Source organism: Sabethes cyaneus, chromosome 2, assembly GCF_943734655.1.
Source record: "Sabethes cyaneus chromosome 2, idSabCyanKW18_F2, whole genome shotgun sequence".
NCBI classification, from domain to species: domain Eukaryota; kingdom Metazoa; phylum Arthropoda; class Insecta; order Diptera; family Culicidae; genus Sabethes; species Sabethes cyaneus.
In genome coordinates, this window is record NC_071354.1 from 94984046 (window position 1) to 95006500 (window position 22455).

Below are 22455 nucleotides of genomic sequence, written 5' to 3' on the forward strand. Positions count from 1 at the left end.
AATTCAAATAAATGTACGTATTCAGTTTAAACCCCAATCTTCTTTATTTCTTCGGTATTTCATGCACCAAATAATTCAACGAAAATGTGAAGTGAAGTGACGTGAGTCAAAAATTATTAACGATAATTAAATATAATGGTTCACTGCTTTTGTAAAGCTTTCTTACATACTCTTTTGCTACTAATTTATTCCAGTAAATATTCTTTTAAGCTACAAACCAAGTATAAAAATAAATAAAGTAACTGCATGCTGCACTTGATGATCAGTTAATTTCATGTAAAATAATCAGTCGTTTTATGGCTGGCGATTATTGCTCAAAACATTTCAAAGTTTGTAAAAATGCATTGTATGGGCATCCGACGTAGAACAGTATAAGTTTTAGTTTATTTTTCTATCAATGAGGCGAAAGAATTAGCCTTACGCTGTTAGACTCTTTGATAAATTGAACTATTGTGAGTTCATTATATAAGATGTATTATTTTCAACTCTTGAAAGCTCATAAAAATAGTTGATAGCAAAAATAATGGTTTCGCTTCAATGTGTATTGAAGTTATTTTGACGGTCAACTGCGGCAGACGAAATGGGGTGATATCTAAAGCCCGCGAGTTTCCTTTCACAAATAATTGCAAAAAATTTAGGCTTTCGGAAGAATTGTCATTCCTGACTAGTGATTTGGCAAAGTTGTAAGCAACACGTGTTCTGTGAAAATTCAGTGGTCTAAGTTACCATCATTAACCAAACAGACACACTTAAAATGTTCGGTAAAATTTTACCTAACTCTGAACAGCCGAATGGTCGGTAAAAATTTCGATGGTGCCAATCAACGTTTACGGATCGTTAGTAATGTTTAGCATCAAAAAAACTTTTGCTTAGATATAATTTTCTATTTATAATTTTAGATATAACAGTCGATAGTTTTCGAGATACAATCTTTCAAACATAATACACATGAAAATAAATACCTACGTGAAGGTGCATATTTCTTCCTATCAAACACGTTTGTTAAGTTTCATCAAAATCAGAGAGCTTCAAATTTCGTCTTTTACCTATTTCACGTGGAACTGCTCCATATTGTAGGTAAGGCTCGCTGAATCAATGTGCGAGTGCGTAAATTACCTACTCCTACCTTACCTACTAGCCATCCAGAAGACCTTTAAAGGCGTGCTAAAGCCTAACAGAATTCAGTCGAATACTAATGCCTTTTGGTGAAAAACTTCTTCCAACGAAAGAACTTGGTCTGCGCATCAATTTTCCTGAAAACAGTAATTTTCTTCGAGATATAAAAAAGCCAATCGGCTTGTAGAACGGAAGAGTTAAATATTTAAAAAAAGTAATACAAACATATTACACCAACGGCAGTGTTCTGGTTATCGATGGCGTCTGGTAGCGGCAGTCTAGCAAAGGATGACTCCAAGTGGTACTTCACCTCAGAGCAGCTGGCCAATTCGCCTAGCCGCAGGTGCGGCATAGACGCCGATCAGGAGCTTATGTACAGACAACGGGCGGCAAATTTCATTCAAGACATGGGCCAGCGATTGCAAGTAACACAACTATGTATTAATACTGCAATTGTGTACATGAACCGATTCTATGCGCTTCATTCCTTCACGCGCTTTAATCGTAACAGAATAGCGGCGGCTGCGCTTTTCCTTGCAGCTAAGGTGGAAGAGCAACCCCGGAAACTCGAGCATATTATCAAAGTAGCTCCTGATCTTCTAAAGGGAAGCTATGCGGAACAGGCACAGGACCTGGTAGACAATGAGAATATTCTACTGCGAACGCTCGGGTTTGACATGGCCATCGATCATCCACATATGCACATCATCAAAACATGCCATATGGTTAAAGCTTCCAAGGACTTAGCACGGACGTCATACTTTATGGCTTCTAATAGTTTACACCTGACGACCATGTGTCTGCAATACAAACCGACTGTTGTGGCCTGCTTTTGTATACACTTAGCGTGTAAATGGTCCCGATGGGAGATCCCTCAATCGACCGAAGGCCATCATTGGTTTTATTACGTAGACAAGTCTGTCACGCCGGATCTCCTGAAACAGCTTACAGATGAGTTTGTTCACATCTTTGATCGCTGCCCAACACGGTTGAAGCAAAATGCAAAATCAATACACGCTGACCAAGCACAATTGGACGTTTCGAACCGAAGAAGTGCGAGCAGTTCCTCCGGCATGCCAGAGCCCTCGTCTATTTCACGAGGCCATCATCATCGGTCATTGTCACAATCACAACATAAACAAAACTCTGCTAATGGTGACCCGATGCTGAAAACATCACAATCATCATCATCGTCCAATTCAAAGTTATCTTCATCTTCCTCCAGTAGTTCCCGCTCCCGCGATCGTCCTTCCTTTTCATCATCACAACAGCAGCAGCAACAGCATAATCAATCGCAAACGCTTACAAGCAGCAGTGGTCAGTATGGCTCAAGTGATGTAATTGGAAAAATGCAACAGCCGGTACAGCACCACAGCGGCAGTCGATCCGGTGGACCATCCCAATCGTCGTCTTCAACGTCGGCGCGAAGCAGTTACACGCATCAGGGTATTATAGATCCTAAAAATCGCATGATAGCCAACAACAAAACAACCAATCTCCAACAGCAATACAAAAACCAGTTGCAACAATTATCAAGCAGTTCAGAGTCGTCCTTCTACCTTGTTGACGACAGTGACCGATTAAAAGATTCCATGCAAATTTGCACACCTCCCAAACAGTCGAAGCCATCGTCGATTTTCAGCCCGGACTGGACTCAGGTAGAGAATAATAGTTCTAGTGTGGCAAACACAGTCAAAGCTCGCCCACAAGCTCATCCTCCGAGTCTGGTGAAAGATATTAATGTAAGACCCAGCAGCAGGGAAAAGAAACCTGTGTTACCATTGTTTTCGGACCAACATAAGCAGGGTTCCGAAACTCCTAAGAAAGAACGACGCTCCGATGTTGCAACGGCTTCCAGTGGTAACCAACAACCGAAATCGGCCGAGAAGAAGACAGCTACCTCTGCATCAAACTTAAAACGACCTATTGAACCTATTGAAAAACTTCCTACTGCTGGCCAAGCACCAACGAATCGATCACTTCCAAATAGTAAACAAATTCGCAACGACAACGGTACTGATCCTCGGGAATCCAAAGTACGAAAAGTGGCAGTACCATCACCTTCGGATCAGCTATTTGCTTCGACATTCGATTTAGCCAATGCCGGACGTTTGGACGTTTCGAACCGAAGACGTGCGAGCAGTTCCTCCGGCATGCCAGAGTCCTCGTCTATTTCACGAGGCATCGACGACGCTGGCTCGACGTCTTCTAGGCATCATCGGTCATCATCACAATCACAACATAAACAAAACTCTGCTAGTGGTGACCCGATGCTGAAAACATCACTATCATCATCATCGTCCAATTCAATGTTGTCTTCATCTTCCTCCAGTAGCTTCCGCTCCCGCGATCGGCCTTCCTCTTCATCATCACAACAGCAGCAGCAACAGCATAATCAATCGCAAACGCTTACAAGCAGCAGTGGTCAGTATGGCTCAAGTGCTGTAATTGGAAAAATACAACAGCCGGTACAGCACCACAGCGGCAGTCGATCCGGTGGACCATCCCAATCGTCGTCTTCAACGTCGGCGCGAAGCAGTTACAAGCATGAGGGTATTCTAGATCCTAAAAATCGCATGATAGCCAACAACAAAACAACCAATCTCCAACATCAATACAAAAACCAGTTGCAACAATTATCAAGCAGTTCAGAGTCGTCCTTCTACCTTGTTGACGACAGTGACCGATTAACAGATTCCATGCAAATTTGCACACCTCCCAAACAGTCGAAGCCATCGTCGATTTTCAGCCCGGACTGGACTCAGGTAGAGAATAATAGTTCTAGTGTGGCAAACACAGTCAAAGCTCGCCCACAAGCTCATCCTCCGAGTCTGGTGAAAGATATTAATGTAAGACCCAGCAGCAGGGAAAAGAAACCTGTGTTACCATTGTTTTCGGACCAACATAAGCAGGGTTCCGAAACTCCTAAGAAAGAACGACGCTCCGATGCTGCAATGGCTTCCAGTGGTAACCAACAACCGAAATCGGCTGAGAAGAAGACAGCTACCTCTGCATCAAGCTTAAAACGACCTATTGAACCTATTAAAAAACTTCCTACTGCTTGCCAAGCACCAACGAATCGATCACTTCCAAATAGTAAACAAATTCGCAACGACAACGGTACTGATCCTCGGAAATCCAAAGTACGAAAAGTGGCAGTACCATCACCTTCGGATCAGCTATTTGCTTCGACATTCGATTTAGCCAATGCCGGACGTTTGGACGTTTCGAACCGAAGACGTGCGAGCAGTTCCTCCGGCATGCCAGAGTCCTCGTCTATTTCACGAGGCATCGACGACGCTGGCTCGACGTCTTCTAGGCATCATCGGTCATCATCACAATCACAACATAAACAAAACTCTGCTAGTGGTGACCCGATGCTGAAAACATCACTATCATCATCATCGTCCAATTCGAAGTTGTCTTCATCTTCCTCCAGTAGTTCCCGCTCCCGCGATCGGCCTTCCTCTTCATCATCACAACAGCAGCAGCAACAGCATAATCAATCGCAAACGCTTACAAGCAGCAGTGGTCAGTATGGCTCAAGTGCTGTAATTGGAAAAATGCAACAGCCGGTACAGCACCACAGCAGCAGTCGATCCGGTGGACCATCCCAATCGTCGTCTTCAACGTTGGCGCGAACCAAACATAGCACGATAGCCAAAAACACAACAACCAATCTACAACAGCAATTCAAAAACCAGTTGCAACAATTATCAAGCAGTTCAGAGTCGTCCTTCTACCTTATTGACGACATTAACCAATTAACAGATTCCATGCAAATTTGCACACCTCCTAAACAGTCGAAGCCATCATCGATTTTCAGCCCAGACTGGACTCAGGTAGAGAATAATAGTTCTAGTGTGGCAAACACAGTCAAAGCTCGCCCACAAGCTCATCCTCCGAGTCTGGTGAAAGATATTAATGTAAGACCCAGCAGCAGGGAAAAGAAACCTGTGTTACCATTGTTTTCGGACCAACATAAGCAGGGTTCCGAAACTCCTAAGAAAGAACGACGCTCCGATGCTGCAATGGCTTCCAGTGGTAACCAACAACCGAAATCGGCTGAGAGGAAGACAGCTACCTCTTCATCAAGCTTAAAACGACCTATTGAATCTACACAATCTGTGAATAATATATTCACAGGCAATACTACTCATACAAGCGATCTGCTCGGTATTAAAAAACTTCCTACTGCTGGCCAAGCACCAACTAAACGATCACTTCCAAATAGTAAACAAATTCGCAACGACAACGGTACTGATCCTCGGAAATCCAAAGTACGAAAAGTGGCAGTACCATCACCTTCGGATCAGCTATTTGCTTCGACATTCGATTTAGCCAATGCCGTTGACAAACAAGATGATGGATTTTCGTTGTTTTCATTTAACGACCCGGGATCACTGCTGTCGCAGCCTTTATTGAGTAACACAGTTACGAGTAGCAAGAGCAGCTTCGGTAGCACGGTAAGCAGCATAGAGACCAATCCTGCACTGGTCAGTAGTTTACTGAAGGAAAGTCTTTGCAGTAGCGAAAGGAAATTTAGCACCCTCACTAGTAGCAACACTAGCAGTACCATGGCAGCAAATGCTTCTATTGTTTCATCAGCGCCTGGAACATCATCATCTCTGCAATCGATTCCATCATCTGGTACTGCACCCTCAACTTCAAATATGAGTACGTCTTTGGTTGTTAACCAAATGCGCAAAGTACCTCACACGATTAAGAGTGAGCCCGCGTCTATTGATGTAAATGCTCCGACGACAATCAGCGGCACATCTTTCGACCCTGTTTCGTTACTACCTTCAACGTCAACGGAGTCATCTGGCGTCTCCGTTGGTGCAATTACTAGCAATATCCAAACCCTAACAGGTGATATTCTCACAGCTCCTTCCAAAGACGACGAACATCATCGTTCTAAGTCAGAGAAGAAGAAGAAGAAGAAGAAAGATAAGCACATCGACAAGGAGAAAGATAAATCCAAAGACAGGGAGGAGCGCAAAAAACACAAGAAAGGCAAAGATCGTCATCGGGATCGTGAGCGTGAAAAATCTAATACAACTGCTGAAAAACCTTTAACAGCACCGATTTTGGTCAAACTGCCTAAGGACAAACTTAATCTTCTTTTCCTTTCGGATAAGCCTGAAGTACCAGCAAAACGCGCTTCTACATTTGCTGCTTCTGGTAGCGGCACGCCAGCGTCATCCGATTCAGGACTGAATATAAAAATTCCAAAAGGCAGGTTATCCTGGTAAGTTTCACTTAGCGCCACACGGGTATGGGGACAAGCAGCTCTTCAATGGATGCCAATTACCCAACAACAGCAGCGCCCAATCCTCTAAAACTACAAATCTCAGAGGACGAAATTATTAGTACAGGTTGTGTAGACAACCATATTTTGTATGAAAAAATCAACGAAGAAATATTTTTAGTTTAGCAATAAATGACATGAAAATATGAAGATCACATTGCATTTACTAAAATAACAAATAATTACAGTATCTAGTTTGATTTTACAGCGCATTTTTCTATCGTAAACGAAACCTTAATTTGGCTACTTTAATTGTTTAAATCGGAAAATTAATAAATAAACAAATTTTACATGGTGCATGAAATAATACGAACCAAAATTATATTTAGCACGATAAATTTTGAATGGCATGAAGAACAGCTTATGATAGACCCAAAAACTAAAGTTTTGTTTCGCATTAACTATATTGATGTGAATACTTTTTGTCATGAAGATCAGAGAGCACATTTGTTTCCCGCTAAACATAATTCGCGATTACGAAGTTGCTGAAAATGAGAAGGAAGTATTTTTGTTTTTGTTTTCACGCAAGCTTTGACAACGCGGCATAGGATTTCGTGTGAGTGAGAAATGTAACAAGAAAAATTTGAGAATGAAGTACGATAAAATACGACGAGAATTTAACATTATAACAGAAACACAACAGCAATGTATCAAGAACAAGACAAAAAAGCGACACCAATCCAACAAGCAAAATACCGCCAACTGGGGTGAGATTGTGCCAAAAACCTATAATGTTTATTTGTGAAAATTTATTACATCATTTACAATGTATTGAAAAATTATTATCCGTTGGATAAGTTTTGAATACGAAAATAATGTTTCGAAACTTTGTACTTTTCGAGCTTCGAGATTGTGCCAAGCCATAATGATCGATCCATTTTGTGGATTTCACATACACAACAAAAATACGTCAGTATACACCAGCACACTCACATTCTTTACTATTGAACACAATTTTTTGACAGTTTAGATTGCATCATCCATTTTGGAGCAAACAGCATCATAGGTCTGCTAAATAATTTAAACTAATTTTTACTTATTCTCTGGAAATTTCAGACACTTTGAATAAACACTCTAATATAAGACGAATATATTATACCCTGTATAAACTGCCAGTTTTAAGGAGGGTGAGGGGGGTGGCATAGGCCACATGTTCTGCTGCCGCGGGTTCTCGAACGAAGTAGGGTAAAAAGGTGCAGAATGCACCGCTTAAGCAAAACATCATTTTGCAGAGCACCGGTGTGTTTGTTCCACGTTTTTCAACTTCTAAAAGACTTTGGGATCTTTTTTACACTATATCCTGGTGAAATTTCCTAACAAAAACCGGTATTTTTTGTTATTTTTGACGATTTTTAGCAAGAGTCAAAATCATTATGTGGGACATAACGCCAAAACCCGTGGTTAAAACGCACCAAGTTTGCCCAGCCAGGCGTTAAACGCAACCAGCAAATTTACATATAATCACGTGTTCTATAAACTCCTGAAACTAGGCTTCAAAAATGACGGAAGCGTTTGTTATAGCGTTCGTTTGCTGGGATGGGATGGATGCAATAATGGGTTCATATCTCAACATAATCTATACCTATAAAGAAGGATTTCTGTCTGTCTGTCTGTCTGTCTGTCTGTCTGTCTGTCTGTCTGTCTGTCTGTCTGTCTGTCTGTCTGTCTGTCCGTATGTTCCTTATAGAATCGAAAACTACTGAACCAATCGGCATGAAAATATGCATGTTGAGGTTTTTTGGGGCCAGGAAAGGTTTTAGTGATGGTTAGAAACCCCTCCCCCCACTAAGAGGGGGGGCTCCCATACAAATAAAACACAAATTTCTGCATAACTCGACAACTAATCAAGCAATTAGAACAAAATTTGGCATGTGGGTGTTTTCGGTGACAAGAATTTATTCTATGGTAAATTGAGACCCATCGCCTCTTTATAAGGGGAATTATAACTCCTCTCCTCTTTAAAAGGGGGGGTTTCCATACAAATTTCCTCATAACTCGAGAACTAATCAAGCAAATGGAACCAAATTTGGCATGTGAAGGTTTTCGAGGGCAAGAATATTTTCTATAGTAAATTAGGACCCCTCCCCACTTTAAGAGGGGGGGGGGGGCTCCTGTACCAAAGAAACACAATTTTCCTCATAACTCGAGAAGTAATTACGCAAATGGAACCAACTGTGGCATGTGGGTGTTTTTGCAGACAAAAATTTTTTCTATAGTAAATTGGGACCCCTACCCACTTTAGGAGGGGGGGCTCCTATACACATGAAATACAAATTTCCTCATAACTGAAGAACTAATCAAGCAAATGGAACAAAATTTGGCATGTGAAAGTTTTCGAGGGCAAGAATATTTTCTATGGTAAATAAGGACCCCTCCCCACTTTAAGAGGGGGGGCTCCTATACAAACGAAATACAAATTTCCTCATAACTCGAGAACTAATCAAGCAAATGGAACCAAATTTGGCATGTGAAGGTTTTCGAGGGCAAGAATATTTTCTATAGTAAATTAGGACCCCTCCCCACTTTAAGAGGGGGGGCTCCTGTACCAAAGAAACACAATTTTCCTCATAACTCGAGAAGTAATTAAGCAACTGGAACAAAATTTGGCACGTGGGTGTTTTTGGAGACAAAATTTTTTTTCTATGATGAGTTGGGACCCCTCCCAACTTTAGGAAGGGGGGCTCCTATACAAATGAAATGCAAATTTCCTCATAACTCGAGAATTAATCAAGCAAATGGAACCAAATTTAGCATGTGAAAGTTTTCTAGGGCATGAATATTTTCTATGGTGAATTAGAACCCCTCCCCACTTTAAGAGGGGGGCTCCTATACAAACGAAATACAAATTTCCTCATAACTCGAGAACTAATCAAGCAAATGGAACCAAATTTGACACGTGGGTGTTTTTGGAGACAAAAATTTTTTCTATGATGAACTGGGACCCCTCCTCACTTTAGGAGGGGGGCTCCTATACAAATGAAATACAAATTTCCTCATAACTCGAGAGCTAATGAAGCAAATGAAACCAAATTCGGCAGGTGAAAGTTTTCGAGGGCAAGAATATTTTCTATGGTGAATTAGGACCCCTCCCAACTTTAAGAGGGGGGGCTCCTATACAAACGAAATACAAATTTCCTCATAACTCGAGAACTAATCAAGCAAATGGATCCAAATTTGGCACGTGGGTGTTTTTGGAGACAAAAATTTTTTCTATGATGAATTGGGACCCCTACCCACTTTAGGAGGGGGGGCTCCTATACAAATGAAATTCAAATTTCCTCATAACTCGAGAACTAATCAAGCAAATGGAACCAAATTTGGCATGTGGCGGTTTCTGGAGGCAAAAATATTTTCTATGGTGAATTAGGACCCCTCCCAACTTTAAGAGGGGGTGCTTCTACACAAATGAAATACAAATTTCCTCATAATTCGAGAACTAATCAAGCAAATGGAACCATATTTGGCATGTGGGTGTTTTTGGAGGCAACCATTTTTTCTATGATGAATTAGGACCCCTTACCTTTTTAAGAGGGGGGGGGCTCTCATACAAAAGCAAAGCCATGGGTTTATACCGTCTTTAGACATTACCCTTCTTTATCGACAGACTTCGCAGCCGGCTGTTAGAGTACAGGAAAATTACGGGGCCAGTGCAACAATCCTACTGACTCTAACTGGCAAGCACCGCCTAGCCGAGATTCGAACATACGACGACTGGCTTGTTAGACCAGCATCGTACCTCGAAGCTAGCTGGGCTCTCATACAAACGAAATACAAATTTCCTCATAACTCTAGAACTAATCAAGCAAATGGAACCAAATTTATCATGTGGGTGTTTTTGTAGGCAAGAATATTTTCTATGGTATATTTTCTATGGATTTCCCCACTTTAAGAGGGGGGGGGGGGCTCCTATACAAATGAAAAACAAATTTCCTCATAACTCGAGAACTAATCAAGCAAATGGAACCAAATTTGACATGTAAGTGGTTTTGGACGCAAGATTTTTTTCTATGGTGAATTGAGACCCCTCTCTTCTTTAGAAAGCGAGTTATGGCCCATCTCTCCTTTAAGAGAGTGGGCTTCCATACAAATGAAATGCAAATTTCCTCTTATCTCGAGAACTAATCAATCAAATGGAACCAAATTTGGCATGGGGGAGATTTTGGAGTCTTGAATTTATTTTACGATAGTTAGAGACCTATCACCCCTGTGGTAGGGGGATATGGACTCTCATACAAATAAAACAGAAAGTTTTGCGAAACTCAAAAACTAATCGAATTTGAGAAATTCGAGACTCTCAAGACCACAAAAACTATCTATAGTAACACTGGATCATTCAGGACGAGACGGTCGCGAGTGTTGCCGGTGACCCGCCGTCGGAAGCGCCGCCCACTGGGGGGCTTGCAAAACTCGAGATTGTGACAAAGATCATCCGAGATTCATGATTTATGTACAACACAGGTTAATTTGTGGCAATACGAAGTTTGTCGGGTCAGCTAGTTGGCAATAAAATTTATTCATTTATTTTTCTCCAACTGATGTGTGATGAAATATTGTAAGTTAAACAATGTACATTTAGGTTTAAGGCAAATTCTAAGTCCTATGCAATACATAATATTGCTATATTTTTAATAAATAATCTGCAACAAAAGATGTACTGCAAATTCAAAATATTTTATAACTGTTCGATCCCACTGTGGTGCATTCTACCCCTGTTTTTCATTTTGAATATTTTTGCAATTTATGTAAAAAAACATGCCTAGTTAATGCCGTTTTTGTAAAGAATAATCGAGTATGACAGTATATCAATTAGACAGACTGTATTTATCATGAAATTTGGATACCGACTAGTGGTAAAAGCTTAAGAGAAAACCGTGATTCCTTACATGTAGAATGAGATCGTGGATAATCGCTTGATTTTATTGGATGTGGCTATGTTTGATGCTTTTACATGCTACACAATTATGAATTAGCTTGTTTTACACCAAAATAAAATGCGCATTCATAATTTTACAAAATAGTTTCCGCGTTTTTAAACAATTAATAGCATGGGCCATTCTACCCCCACGGTGCGCTCTGAACAATCTTCCCCTAATGGTTGCTTTTGTTAAATGTTCAAATAGGTATGCCCCCTTAGAACACACCCCATCATATATCTCCCCCTTGTTAACCTTAGAAACGCTACTGGCTACATTAAGGCTGTCCATGGACTACGAACTCATTTTTAGTTATTTCAGACCTCCCCGGGTTATTTTCGTTCATACTTTTTGTATGATGCGTTGTTTTTGGGTCGACTCCTGCCATTTATAGTCCACTTAGTTCATGGACGGCCCCATATGAGCTACTTTATACTTATATTTATGTGTATTGTTCATGAACATGCTAATGTTCACTGTTTAGGGTTTTAGCTTAACTTGATGTTTTTGGCACAATGTCACCCCCTAGAAGGGGTGAGATTGTGCCAAAGTTCAAGCATTTCCAGTAAAAGTAGGTTTCATTGTAACTAAACCATCTCTACGGTAGTTGTTAATTGAACAATCTTATATATAAAAATGGAAGTGAAAAAGTTCGACCGCGCATCACTTGAGAACGGAGTGTCCGATTTGAGCCTCCTTTTCTTTATTGTGTTCGTTTCTACCACCGCTATATTTTTACGGCGAGAAAAGTTGGAAAATTTTCTGGGAAGATAGGAAAACTCGAAAAAATAGTTTTCCATATAAAACCCGTAACGCATTATATTTGGCTGTTATGATCATCGTACGATTTTTTGCAGCACCGTTGCCGTATTCAAACAAACACGTGGTTACCTTCATTGAAATCGCCACATCTAACAATGCTATTAAACATTTTGGGGTTCACAATTTCAGAAAATAACGAATCAATAGGTCCAACTTATTAATCAACCTAAACTCAAGCCTAAAGCGTCAGTAATAAAATTCGTTAATATTATTCATTCATTTATCAAATTTATGAAACTAACACGAATCATTTTTATTCCTTTTTACATCGGTTGCGTAGCCAGAAGATCCAGTGCAGGTTAACAAAAGAGTTTAAGCACTAAATTCACTAAATTGCCAGATCCCAATCGTCAAATGAAGAATACATTTAGCATATGTTAACGGATTATGTGCATATTCGGTTTAACTGAAAATCAAGCTAATAAATCAACAGTAAGAGCATATGATTTAGTATTTTTTTTAAAAGTAGTGAACGAAGAAACTATTCACGCCTTTCACGCCGAGGACCCGGGTTCAAATCCCAACCCCGCAGAAGTCACGAATGACCAAAGCTGGTTAAAGTGACTATAATCAAAACAAACAAAAAATCGTGTTTAACTTTCAGTCGATTTTATATCGTATTAGACACTTTAGAAGTGTAGAAAGGTTTATAAAATGACGCATTTATGTTACATTGTTTTAGTGCGTGAATTACCAAAGGAACAATACAGCGATCAATTGATTTTGTGGAATAATAAAATTTAGTTTGTTTTGAGAATAACAGTTATCGAGATTCAGCAACGCAATTCCTTTGGGCAATTCTTATCAATAGATTTATGAATAAAAAAAAATAAAAATCTGATGACTATTGATATTGAATACATGTCAGAATATAAAATTGACCCTTAAATTATCGAGAAATTCCAAAGTTGCAGCAGACGATATTAGCCGTCTGACCAACTTTTACAACAAATATATTAACATTCAGATCTACGGTTATGGTCCCGGGAGTCACGAACGGCGCAATCCGTTTGTCACATGAGCAGATCGCTTGCCAAATCATGATAAGGAGCCTTCTGCACTTTGTACATATGCAGTCCCTCCTGATTCTTACCTCTCTGAACGAAAGACTTGGACAGATTCTACTTTATGCTCACATCCTTGACCAAGGCATTGAGATTCACCTTAAACTCTTTCATGACACGTTTGTGATCCTAATCACTAATAGAACATCCATTCTGATCGCATTTCTCCCTCCGCTCCATGCTCAGTGTTTCGTAGAAACTTTTAATCACACGACTCACCGTTGACTGCACGATTCCGAGTTGTTTTCCGATGTCCCGATGAGAGAGTTGAGGATTTTGCAGGTGCTTGCGCAAAATCAATTCGCGACATTGCTCTTCGGGTGACGCCATTTTTTCCAACTTTCGAAAAACTGACAGCGATAAAATACACAACAATAAACAATATACTCTGAATTACTTCTACACAAATTTTCTTCAGCGTTTTTTCCGTGATGAAATTTGACGTGGTGCACCCTTTATGCGAAAAGAGTGGCGAATGTATCAAAAATTCGACAAGAATTCAACTGAAATGCGACCAGAATGTGACAAGAATGTAACCATAATGCGATAAGAATGCTATACATATACGACAGAAATACCACTGCAATGTAACAAGAATACGATGAGCATGCGTTTTTTTCCTGTATGGACTCATCACTGTGACCAGTAACGTTTGATCTATTATGATATCGCCCGGGTGTTTGCTGTATAACCTGCACTGCATTTATTTTTGCTATAATCGCTATTGATTGAGCGATATACTTTATTGAATTTGTTATGCGTGCTTGTGTGTAATTGGGTACCCTTCTTCAATGCTTTACTCTACTTTACCCACCTCGTTCCACATGACAGCGCGCAGTCCCCAATTATAGTCATCCCTGGCGTAGCAAACCAGTGCATTTTTACTATAAGGGTCTCATTTTTGCACTGCCAATAGGCCATATCCGGATAATATAGAACTCAGCATGATGGAAGGGCGATGAGGGGCCTGAGAATAAACCCATACTAAAGTCACTTTGACATCGAATGGCCTGATTCTACTAAGATTCGAACCCATGACCATTCGCTTGTCAATGCAGACTCGGTAACCTTGCGGCTACAGAGCCCCCCTATGAGCATGCGTTAAAAGTGCTTCAAGAATACGACTACAATTCGACACGAGTGTGACGAAAATTTGACAGAAATATCAGCAGAATGCGACAAGAATGTGTCAAGAATTTTCAACAAAATTAAAAGTAAGCAACAAAAATAAGGCTATAATATGGCAAGAATGTGAAAAAAATGCGACAAGAATGTAACAATAATGCGATAAAAATGAGATAAAAGTACGACAAGAATACGACTAGGATATAACACAAAAGTGACAAGATTGCAACAAGTATATGACAGCAATGTAACAACAATGCGACAAAAAACAACCAGAATATAACCAGAATGTGACAATAATGTTACAATAATGTGACAATAATACGACGAAAATACGACAAGAAAACGGCAGGAACAAAAATGCAATTAAATTAACACAATGGTGGGTCAAGGGTGTGACACATTTGTGACAAGACTATGACAGCAATACGACAAGAGTGTGACAAGAATGCGACAAGAATGCAATAAAAATGTGACAACAACGCAAAAAGTACGAAAAGGCTGTAACAAGAATGCGACATAAATCCGAATAGAATACGACAAGTGTTCGGATAGTTGTATGGATAAAGAATCCTTGCAGCGATCACCTTTGTTTGAGTATCAAAAAGCTAAAATAAATTTATATTTTGTACTAATACGTAACCTAAGTATAACGATTTAACTTACATTAGTCTTCTCCTCTCTCGCTAAACTATCCGAAACTATCACGGTCGAATGCTCAGGAAATCTGCAGTTAAGTATTTTTAAACATATATTTTCCCTTCAGGTTTTTTGTGGGTAAGTTATATTCGTCAACAACGTGAGTATAATTATACCTTTTAACTCATTCAGGTTAGCTTTTCTTTTCTGCAACGGTTCAACAAAATCGCACGTAGGTGCACTGCTGCACAGGTATCCCAGTTACGCCTCTGCTAAATGCTAACCGAAGTTCAATTTAATTCCACTCTCTCTATCTCGCATGGTTTATTTTCCTTCTAGATCTTTATCTAATGATCCTAACTTTCACTTTTTTGCCAACTGTAACTTTGTTTAGTTCAATCGGTGACACTTGATCGGTCCGTTTGTTTACATTTGCAGTTAACACTTAATCGGTCAGTCCCGTTGACGGCTCGACGATCACTCGCTCACTCACAGTGTTGCAGTGTCACCAGAACAACAAGAATGTGATTAGAATGCTACAAAAAAGCGACAAGAGAGATAAAAGTACGATAAAGGTTTGGCAAAAATTCGACAGGAATATGACAACAATGTAGGAACAATATGACAAGAATGGGATAAAAATGCACCGAAAATGCTTCGAGAATACGCCAGCTGTATAACAAAAAATATGACAGGAATACGATGAAAACGCATCAACAAGACCGCGACAAGAGTGTGGCAAAATTGCGACAAAAATGTCGCAAGAATTTTCAAGGATGTGACAAAAGGTTTGAAAAATGTGACAAAAAAGCGATCAAAATGCGACAAAAATGCAAGAATGCGACAGGAATGGGACAAAAATGCGAGAAAAACTCGACAAAAATCTAAACAGAATGTGATACGAAGAGGTACGACAAGCATGCGACAAAAAAAAGTCATGGGCTTAAACCGTCATTAGACATTACCCTTCTTTATCGACAGACTTCGCAGCCGGCTGTTTTAGAGTACAGGAAAATTACGAGGCAAGTGTAACGATCCTACTGACTCAATCAAGCAAGCACCGTCTAACCGAGATTCGAACATGCGACGACTGGCTTGTTAGACCAGCATCGTACCTCGAAGCTAAGCATGCGACAAAAATACTATAACAATTTTCTAAAAACATAAAAATTTGATTGAACGAAGACAGAAATGCGACAAGCAAACAAAATACGGAATACGATGAGAGTGCAACAATATAGTAACAAGAATACAGCAAGGTTGCAATCGTTGATTAAAAACATTTAGTCAATTTCTAACGCACTTGCATTCAAATTTTTCATATTAAAAAAGGGTCTCGATTTTGGCAACATAGGCGACACGCATTTGTTGCCAAATTCGAAATCCAACTGTATTCGTTTATTCAATGACCCCCACTTACCAAACTTTTCGCTCTTTCCCCTTCACGTCTTGTCGCACTCTGGAGATACTATCAACACTTTTTTCATTACTTTCTTCTGCCGTTCTTTCCGTCTATTATAACGACCACCGTTATAAAAACTTACTTAATATTTGATCTTATCGGTCAAGAAAACATGAGGTTGGTCTAAGAATGTGACAAAACTGGGACAAGAAGAGACAAGAAACAACAAGAAACAAGAAACAAGAAACAAGAAACAAGAAACAAGAAACAAGAAACAAGAAATAAGCAACAAGAAAATAAATAAAAACATGAAACGTGAACTTTTGGAGTAAATACCTTTCAACAGATCAACAGAATTCAGACAGCAAGCTCTACGCAGTGGAACGAAATCATCAAAATCACATATGTTTTTATTTGTCATAGCGTGAACATGCGTAATTTTGCGTAACGATGCGATGCGATGGACAAGTTATTTAAAAATATAAAACCAATCTTCGTTCATCATTAGGGTAATCAAGTATCCATACATAAGGTCGATGTAAGAGTATTGCAAGAGTAATGGAACAAATTATCCTTAGTTCACAATAATCGGTCGAAGAGTAAACCAACTGAAAGAGTGAAGTCATTTATAATATTCACCACTGATACACCACTGACTTTTTTTTCAAGTGTTTTCATGCGTCAAAGCTAAAATTAAAGAATAGCTTATAGTCATTTTGCAATATGTAGCTGAATAATATTTTTTACTAACATAAGTGACTCCAACATATAGTTACTCCCAATAAGAAAAATCGATTATTGGAGTTAAGATGTCTTGAAAAATGAAAAATGAATATTATCGTTTTTCGATTTGGGTAAATTATCGATCCAATAAGAATTGTATTTTAATAGAATGAAACTATTTCTTATACGATGGATCATCTTAGAATCTCTTAGAAGAAAATAAGACATGATGTATTCCTGTATACTGCTATTCGATGTGAATTGTAAGTCATAATTCAGGATTTACTTGCAGCAAATATGTCTCTAAAAATTGTTGTTGTTTATTGTATGTTTGCATGAATTATCATTTACACGGTATTAAAGCCTATCGAAGTAAATGAAGAAAATCGACTGTCATTGTAATAGGTTCTTACTAAAGTAAAAATAAAATTGATCAATTTTTCAAACCCGCACATATTATATGAAGATTTTTGTATTCACGACATTAAAAAAAATTTCAACCAATACACTAAAAGCAGCTGAAAAATGCCGTTCCTGGAAGTGAACCGCAAGACAATGAAATCGATACCCTTAAGAAAGCTAATCCCGGGACCACTAATTTGTCGCATCCCGAGGGACTTAAAGTTATATGAATATGACACGAAAATGTAAAGCAATCGTCTCGAACTACGTGGACCGTGTACAGCGTATCGTTACCGGAAACAAGGATTGCGCTTCCTTTCTGTGGCTGTTTTCTTGACTAGCCCGGCGAACCGCAAGAAAACGGTAGTCAAAGCCTTGAAAAGCATAAGCATGTGTAAACGATAAATTGCCCACCGAATGCGAAACCGAGAAGGAAAGGAAAATTTAATCATACTAAAAGGAACATCAAAGTCTCATGATAATTCGTTTTATTTCGTTTCTATGAAAAAAAATATTTTCTTTCATTCGGAAATCCAAGACACATATTTTATGACAACATCGGGAGCAGATTGCGTTTGGTTGGAAGCAGTAAACTTGACCGTACAATTGAGATTTAAATTAAGTGTGACTCAAGACATTTTCAGCATCCACTTTTCTGCAGATACATTTAAATTGACTGTTTCAGAAAAACTCTTTAATCTGCTAGATATACCACGTACTGGCATTTTCCTTTCCAAACACGCATCTTTACTTAGGCCTCCTTATGTCACAGCAGACGACATTTTCCATGAAAAGAAACTTCTGTCACTGGGAGCTGGAATCGATTTTCCCCACATTTCCCGACAAAAACTTTTCTTTATTCTATCGGCCGGAGCTAGGTAATCGTGTCATGTGTGCCAAAATATATACACAAAATTGCCTACTTCCTGTCTTTCTAGTCCATTGCTTTATTGGATAGCAGCCGTTGCGAATAACCGAAATGTGCGTCCCGAAATCGTCTTTATTGCGACACACATTGCGAGTTTTCTTTTATTTTACCTTGCCTGTGCTTTATAGGTGACGTGAGGTAAAGCAACAAAAAACAAAAAAAAAAGAATTGCTTCGACATGAGTTCCATGAAAATAGTCCCAGCTTTCGCACAAGTTGCTCCTACATCACGCAACGTTCGCACAATCCCGGGCTGTGCTTCGTATACCGACTTGTTGAAATATTTATTGCCCTTTTCGGCCCCATCTAGCCTTTGAACTATCTTTGATTTGGTATGAAGGCATTGCTGCCTAGCATAGCTGCAGTGTGATTTTGGTATTTTCTCATACCAGTCGGAGCCTTTAGAGCAGTTTGAAGCAAAATTTAAAAAAAAGTTGGGTCCATGTCTTAAAGTGGAGCTTAATACAACGAATTATTAAATAATGCTAAAAGTACAAAAGGCAGGTTTATCACTTACGTACAGGAAATGCAGTTTATGAAATTCTAGATATGTGTTTTCCTCATATTTTCATAGTTTGACGTGCAGTTTACGACAGCCAAATAAATGAAACTTGTACATATATTTTCAATTCCCAGTAGATAATACATAGCGCTAAAAGTATTGGACCTTTATTACTCCCATCGCGCCACTTTTAATGTATTGTTCCGACGGAAAAAAACATCTTGGAATGTTACATAATAATTGCCACACTAACATCGTGCGATTTTATTGCCTCAAACGATGTAATTACCATACTTAGCAGTTAGTGGGTGTAAAGCAGGAAAAGCCCCCTACGCGAGGGACGGACCAGCCAGGCAACCAGCCAAGCTAAGGGAATGACAATATGGTGCAGCAGCGCACAGAAAACTAGAGCAATTAAATCATAATCGACAGCCTACGGCTGCGGATTCGGGTTGGGTTCGATGAGTGTACAAAAATCAATTACCAGCTAAGCAGTCTGACAAGCCATTAAGCCATCGCATCGTTTGGGTCAATCCCAATGGAGCAAGCAGCTGTGTTACAAGACCCATTAACATACCAATCGAATTCCCGGCTTCCACCCCCGCGTCCCTAAGCATTCGCCCGGATTGTGTCACCAGTTGCTAAAGCAGGGAAAGTGCGATATAATGTGTCTACTCATTAGCCCGGTACCAAGAAGGTGCTACTGTTCTCGGCGTTACAATCAATTTACCTGTTCTGTCAAAGGAAAAATATCCAAATGACCCTTTCTGCAAGTTCGACAAAGTCGTCCGACTAGACAAGCAGCAGCCAGCAACGAGTTGAAGGGAAGTCAACAGTTAGGTATTTTGCGCTTTCTTAAAGTTGTACACACCTGGGGGTGACGGAAAAGAGTGAAAGAATTTCGCAGGAATGGAATATTTTCAGGTTGTTGGTGAATTTCACAATTCCTGCAATTTACCCAGAATAGCTAATCTTGCCCGAAAATTGACGACCGGTTGAGTCACCTATTTACTTGTTGAAAAATGAGTTAGAACGTCATTCACATGGAGCCAAATGTGTTATTATTTATTCGGCGTTAAGCAATGAGTTTTCGGTTAGTAGTCAAGGAATGTAATGCGAATTTCAAATTGACCTATTAACTATCACCACTTTGGGTACTTTGGGGCTCGTTCTCCACCTTCTCTTTAAGATTTATTATAAAGCAAAACAATTTCGATAACCCAGAAGTACACAGTTTTTAATTTAATCTGTCACTATTTTTGCGATAGGTAAATTAATTGCGTAAAAATAGTTTCAGTTTCAAGTCTAATTTCAAGTTTAGTTTTCTAAATTAAATTTCAAATTTAGCTTCAAGCCTCATCTAAACCTAATATCAAGCTCAATTTAATTCAAATTCCATGCCGAATTTCAACAGTGATTTCAAGTCTAATTCTAAGCCTGGTTTTAAGTTTTTTTTCCTTGTTGGAGACCTTGGACCACTACGACCAGTTCTTTGATCTATTGTGGTTTAATTCCAAATACAATTTCTACTTTAGGTTCAATTGCACGTTCGTAATTTTATGCCCGGTCGAATTTTATTTTGGTTAAAGTTCAACTTCAAGTACAATTTGTAGTCCGATTTATTGTCAAGTTTCATATACTTTCAAGTTCAACTTCAAGTCCGTTTTCAACTCCAGTTTCAAGACCAATTTAAAACCAATTTATCAAGAGAAAAAAGTAACAAGAGTAACAAGTAAAAACATAAACAGGAGACAAAAAACGTGGCTAAATAAGGAGGAGACTGGACGGGAAACGAGCAAGAACGAAAGGGAAAAGAATGATCTAGATCAGCGGTTCCCAAATGGGGTTTCGCGAACCCCCAGGGGTTCGCCAAAACTTTAGTTCGCTGCAGAATAGTATAGGGAAATCCGTCAGGGGGTACGCGAATCGAAAAAAGGTTGGGAACCGCTGATCTAGATAACGAAAGGAAAAAAACCGTACTAATAAGGAAGTAAACCGGGATAGAAAAAAAGGAAAATAGAAAAAAATATGGGAGCAAGAAAATTATGAAACGAGAACAGAAAAAGAGGCAAATCGAGAGAATAAAATTAAATCGAAAGACAAACGGAAAAAAATGTAAAACAATAATTTTAAGTTTTATTACGTTCCTGTAGTGTTTTTCATGCAACATATCATAAAACCGCTAATAAAACTATAATCTTCACCAGAACTTTATGACGACCGCTGTAAAACTGCCTTCTGCCCAGTCAGCATTTTCATATGAATAATCTAATTATAATAGGAGTTACGTACTAATATGTATTCAACCAAATCGTATTCGACGCGCAAAAGCCGCTTATCCGTACCAATTTGGACACGATATACGCACTGAGGAATAATTTTGAACAATACACTTATTACACTTATATACACTCAAAATATTCTGCACATAACTAATGGTAAATTTCCATATGAAAATCCATATGATTATCATGTGCCAAATGTAAACACAATCCGCCCAGAAGTACACATAAAAATTATACGCATATGAGTAGTATGTATGTGCAAATTTTTCGCGCACCCATAAATGATAACTGTTAGGCACATAAAGTTCATTTAGTGGACACATCGCAAAAATCTATGTGTGGGACACATAGAAACTATACGAAAAGTTTTCTCAGTGTAGGTATTACAATACGATAAGATCCGATTAAGCGCGACCAGCTGCATGCAGCTATACGACTTTATTCTTTACGGGAAGAGTAAATGTTTAATGTGACAAAGCAAAAATAAGATGAACTGAAAATCTTGATCTTAGACTAAAAATATCGACTTCGCGAGGGTGAGAGTCGAACTCACAGCTCTCAATCTCTAGTTGAGCGTGTTGTTTAACCAATTACGCCACCAGGCCGTCTGGTATCTTACAGTCTAACATCAAGCTTTGTTGCGTTATCGAACTTTGTGATTTTATCACGCATTTACACAACGATACCAGATACCAGACGGCCTGGTGGTGTAATTGGTTAAACAACAAGAATATCAACTTGTGCGCGCTTTATTAGGCATTATTTTCGAATCCGAATCTGTTAAAAAATATCTACGATAGTTTTCGTACATTGATTTAGGAGTTGGTGCTGGCTGGATGACTAAGTGGCCGTAGAAGGTTTTCATAACCTCTATAAGAATCAGGTTATAAGCTCAAGTAGTTGTATAATGCTCTACTGAAAGCAGCAATAAAACCGTATAAGCTTTCGCTACTTAACAGTCCCCACCATAATTTAATAAAGCTTTTCGCTTTTCGTTTTGGTGAAAAGCTAAATCAGTTCGCCAGCTTTGTCAACTTGAAAACACATCCGTGAGCAGAAAAGTTAAGGTTTTACTGGGAGATGACCTTGCATAAAAGATGATTTTGGTGTTTAACTTTAGTATTCTTCATAATAGCAGCCATAAATCGTTTTTGAAAAGATGTTATCTATAAAACTAGCAGATTTAATGCGCTTTGACAAGCAAACGGGAAAAGATCAATTTTG

At 39.1% G+C, this 22455-nt stretch overlaps 2 protein-coding genes across 3 annotated transcripts in view; one reads left to right on the forward strand and one right to left on the reverse strand.

The window, feature by feature from the left end:
- LOC128737654 (toll-like receptor 7) overlaps positions 1–22455 on the reverse strand; it is a 116913-nt gene that overhangs the window by 35044 nt on the left and 59414 nt on the right. Inside the window, exon 2 of one of the 2 annotated variants that reach the window (XR_008412043.1) lies at positions 14942–15526. The exons of the other annotated variant lie outside the window; for it this stretch is intronic. The gene's annotated coding sequence lies outside the window, so the exon portion shown is untranslated. Of the gene's footprint in view, positions 1–14941; positions 15527–22455 lie in introns of those variants that run through there. 2 annotated transcript variants of the gene reach the window in all.
- Positions 1374–6371, forward strand: LOC128735703 (serine-rich adhesin for platelets-like). The gene has a single exon (XM_053830188.1). It carries the CDS (start codon positions 1374–1376, stop codon positions 6369–6371), a length of 4998 nt encoding a protein of 1665 aa, XP_053686163.1.

What these genes read in the sequence shown, in the direction of transcription:
- LOC128735703 (XM_053830188.1), top strand. Translation starts at nt 1,374, where the DNA reads ATGGCGTCTGGTAGCGGCAGTCTAGCAAAGGATGACTCCAAGTGGTAC.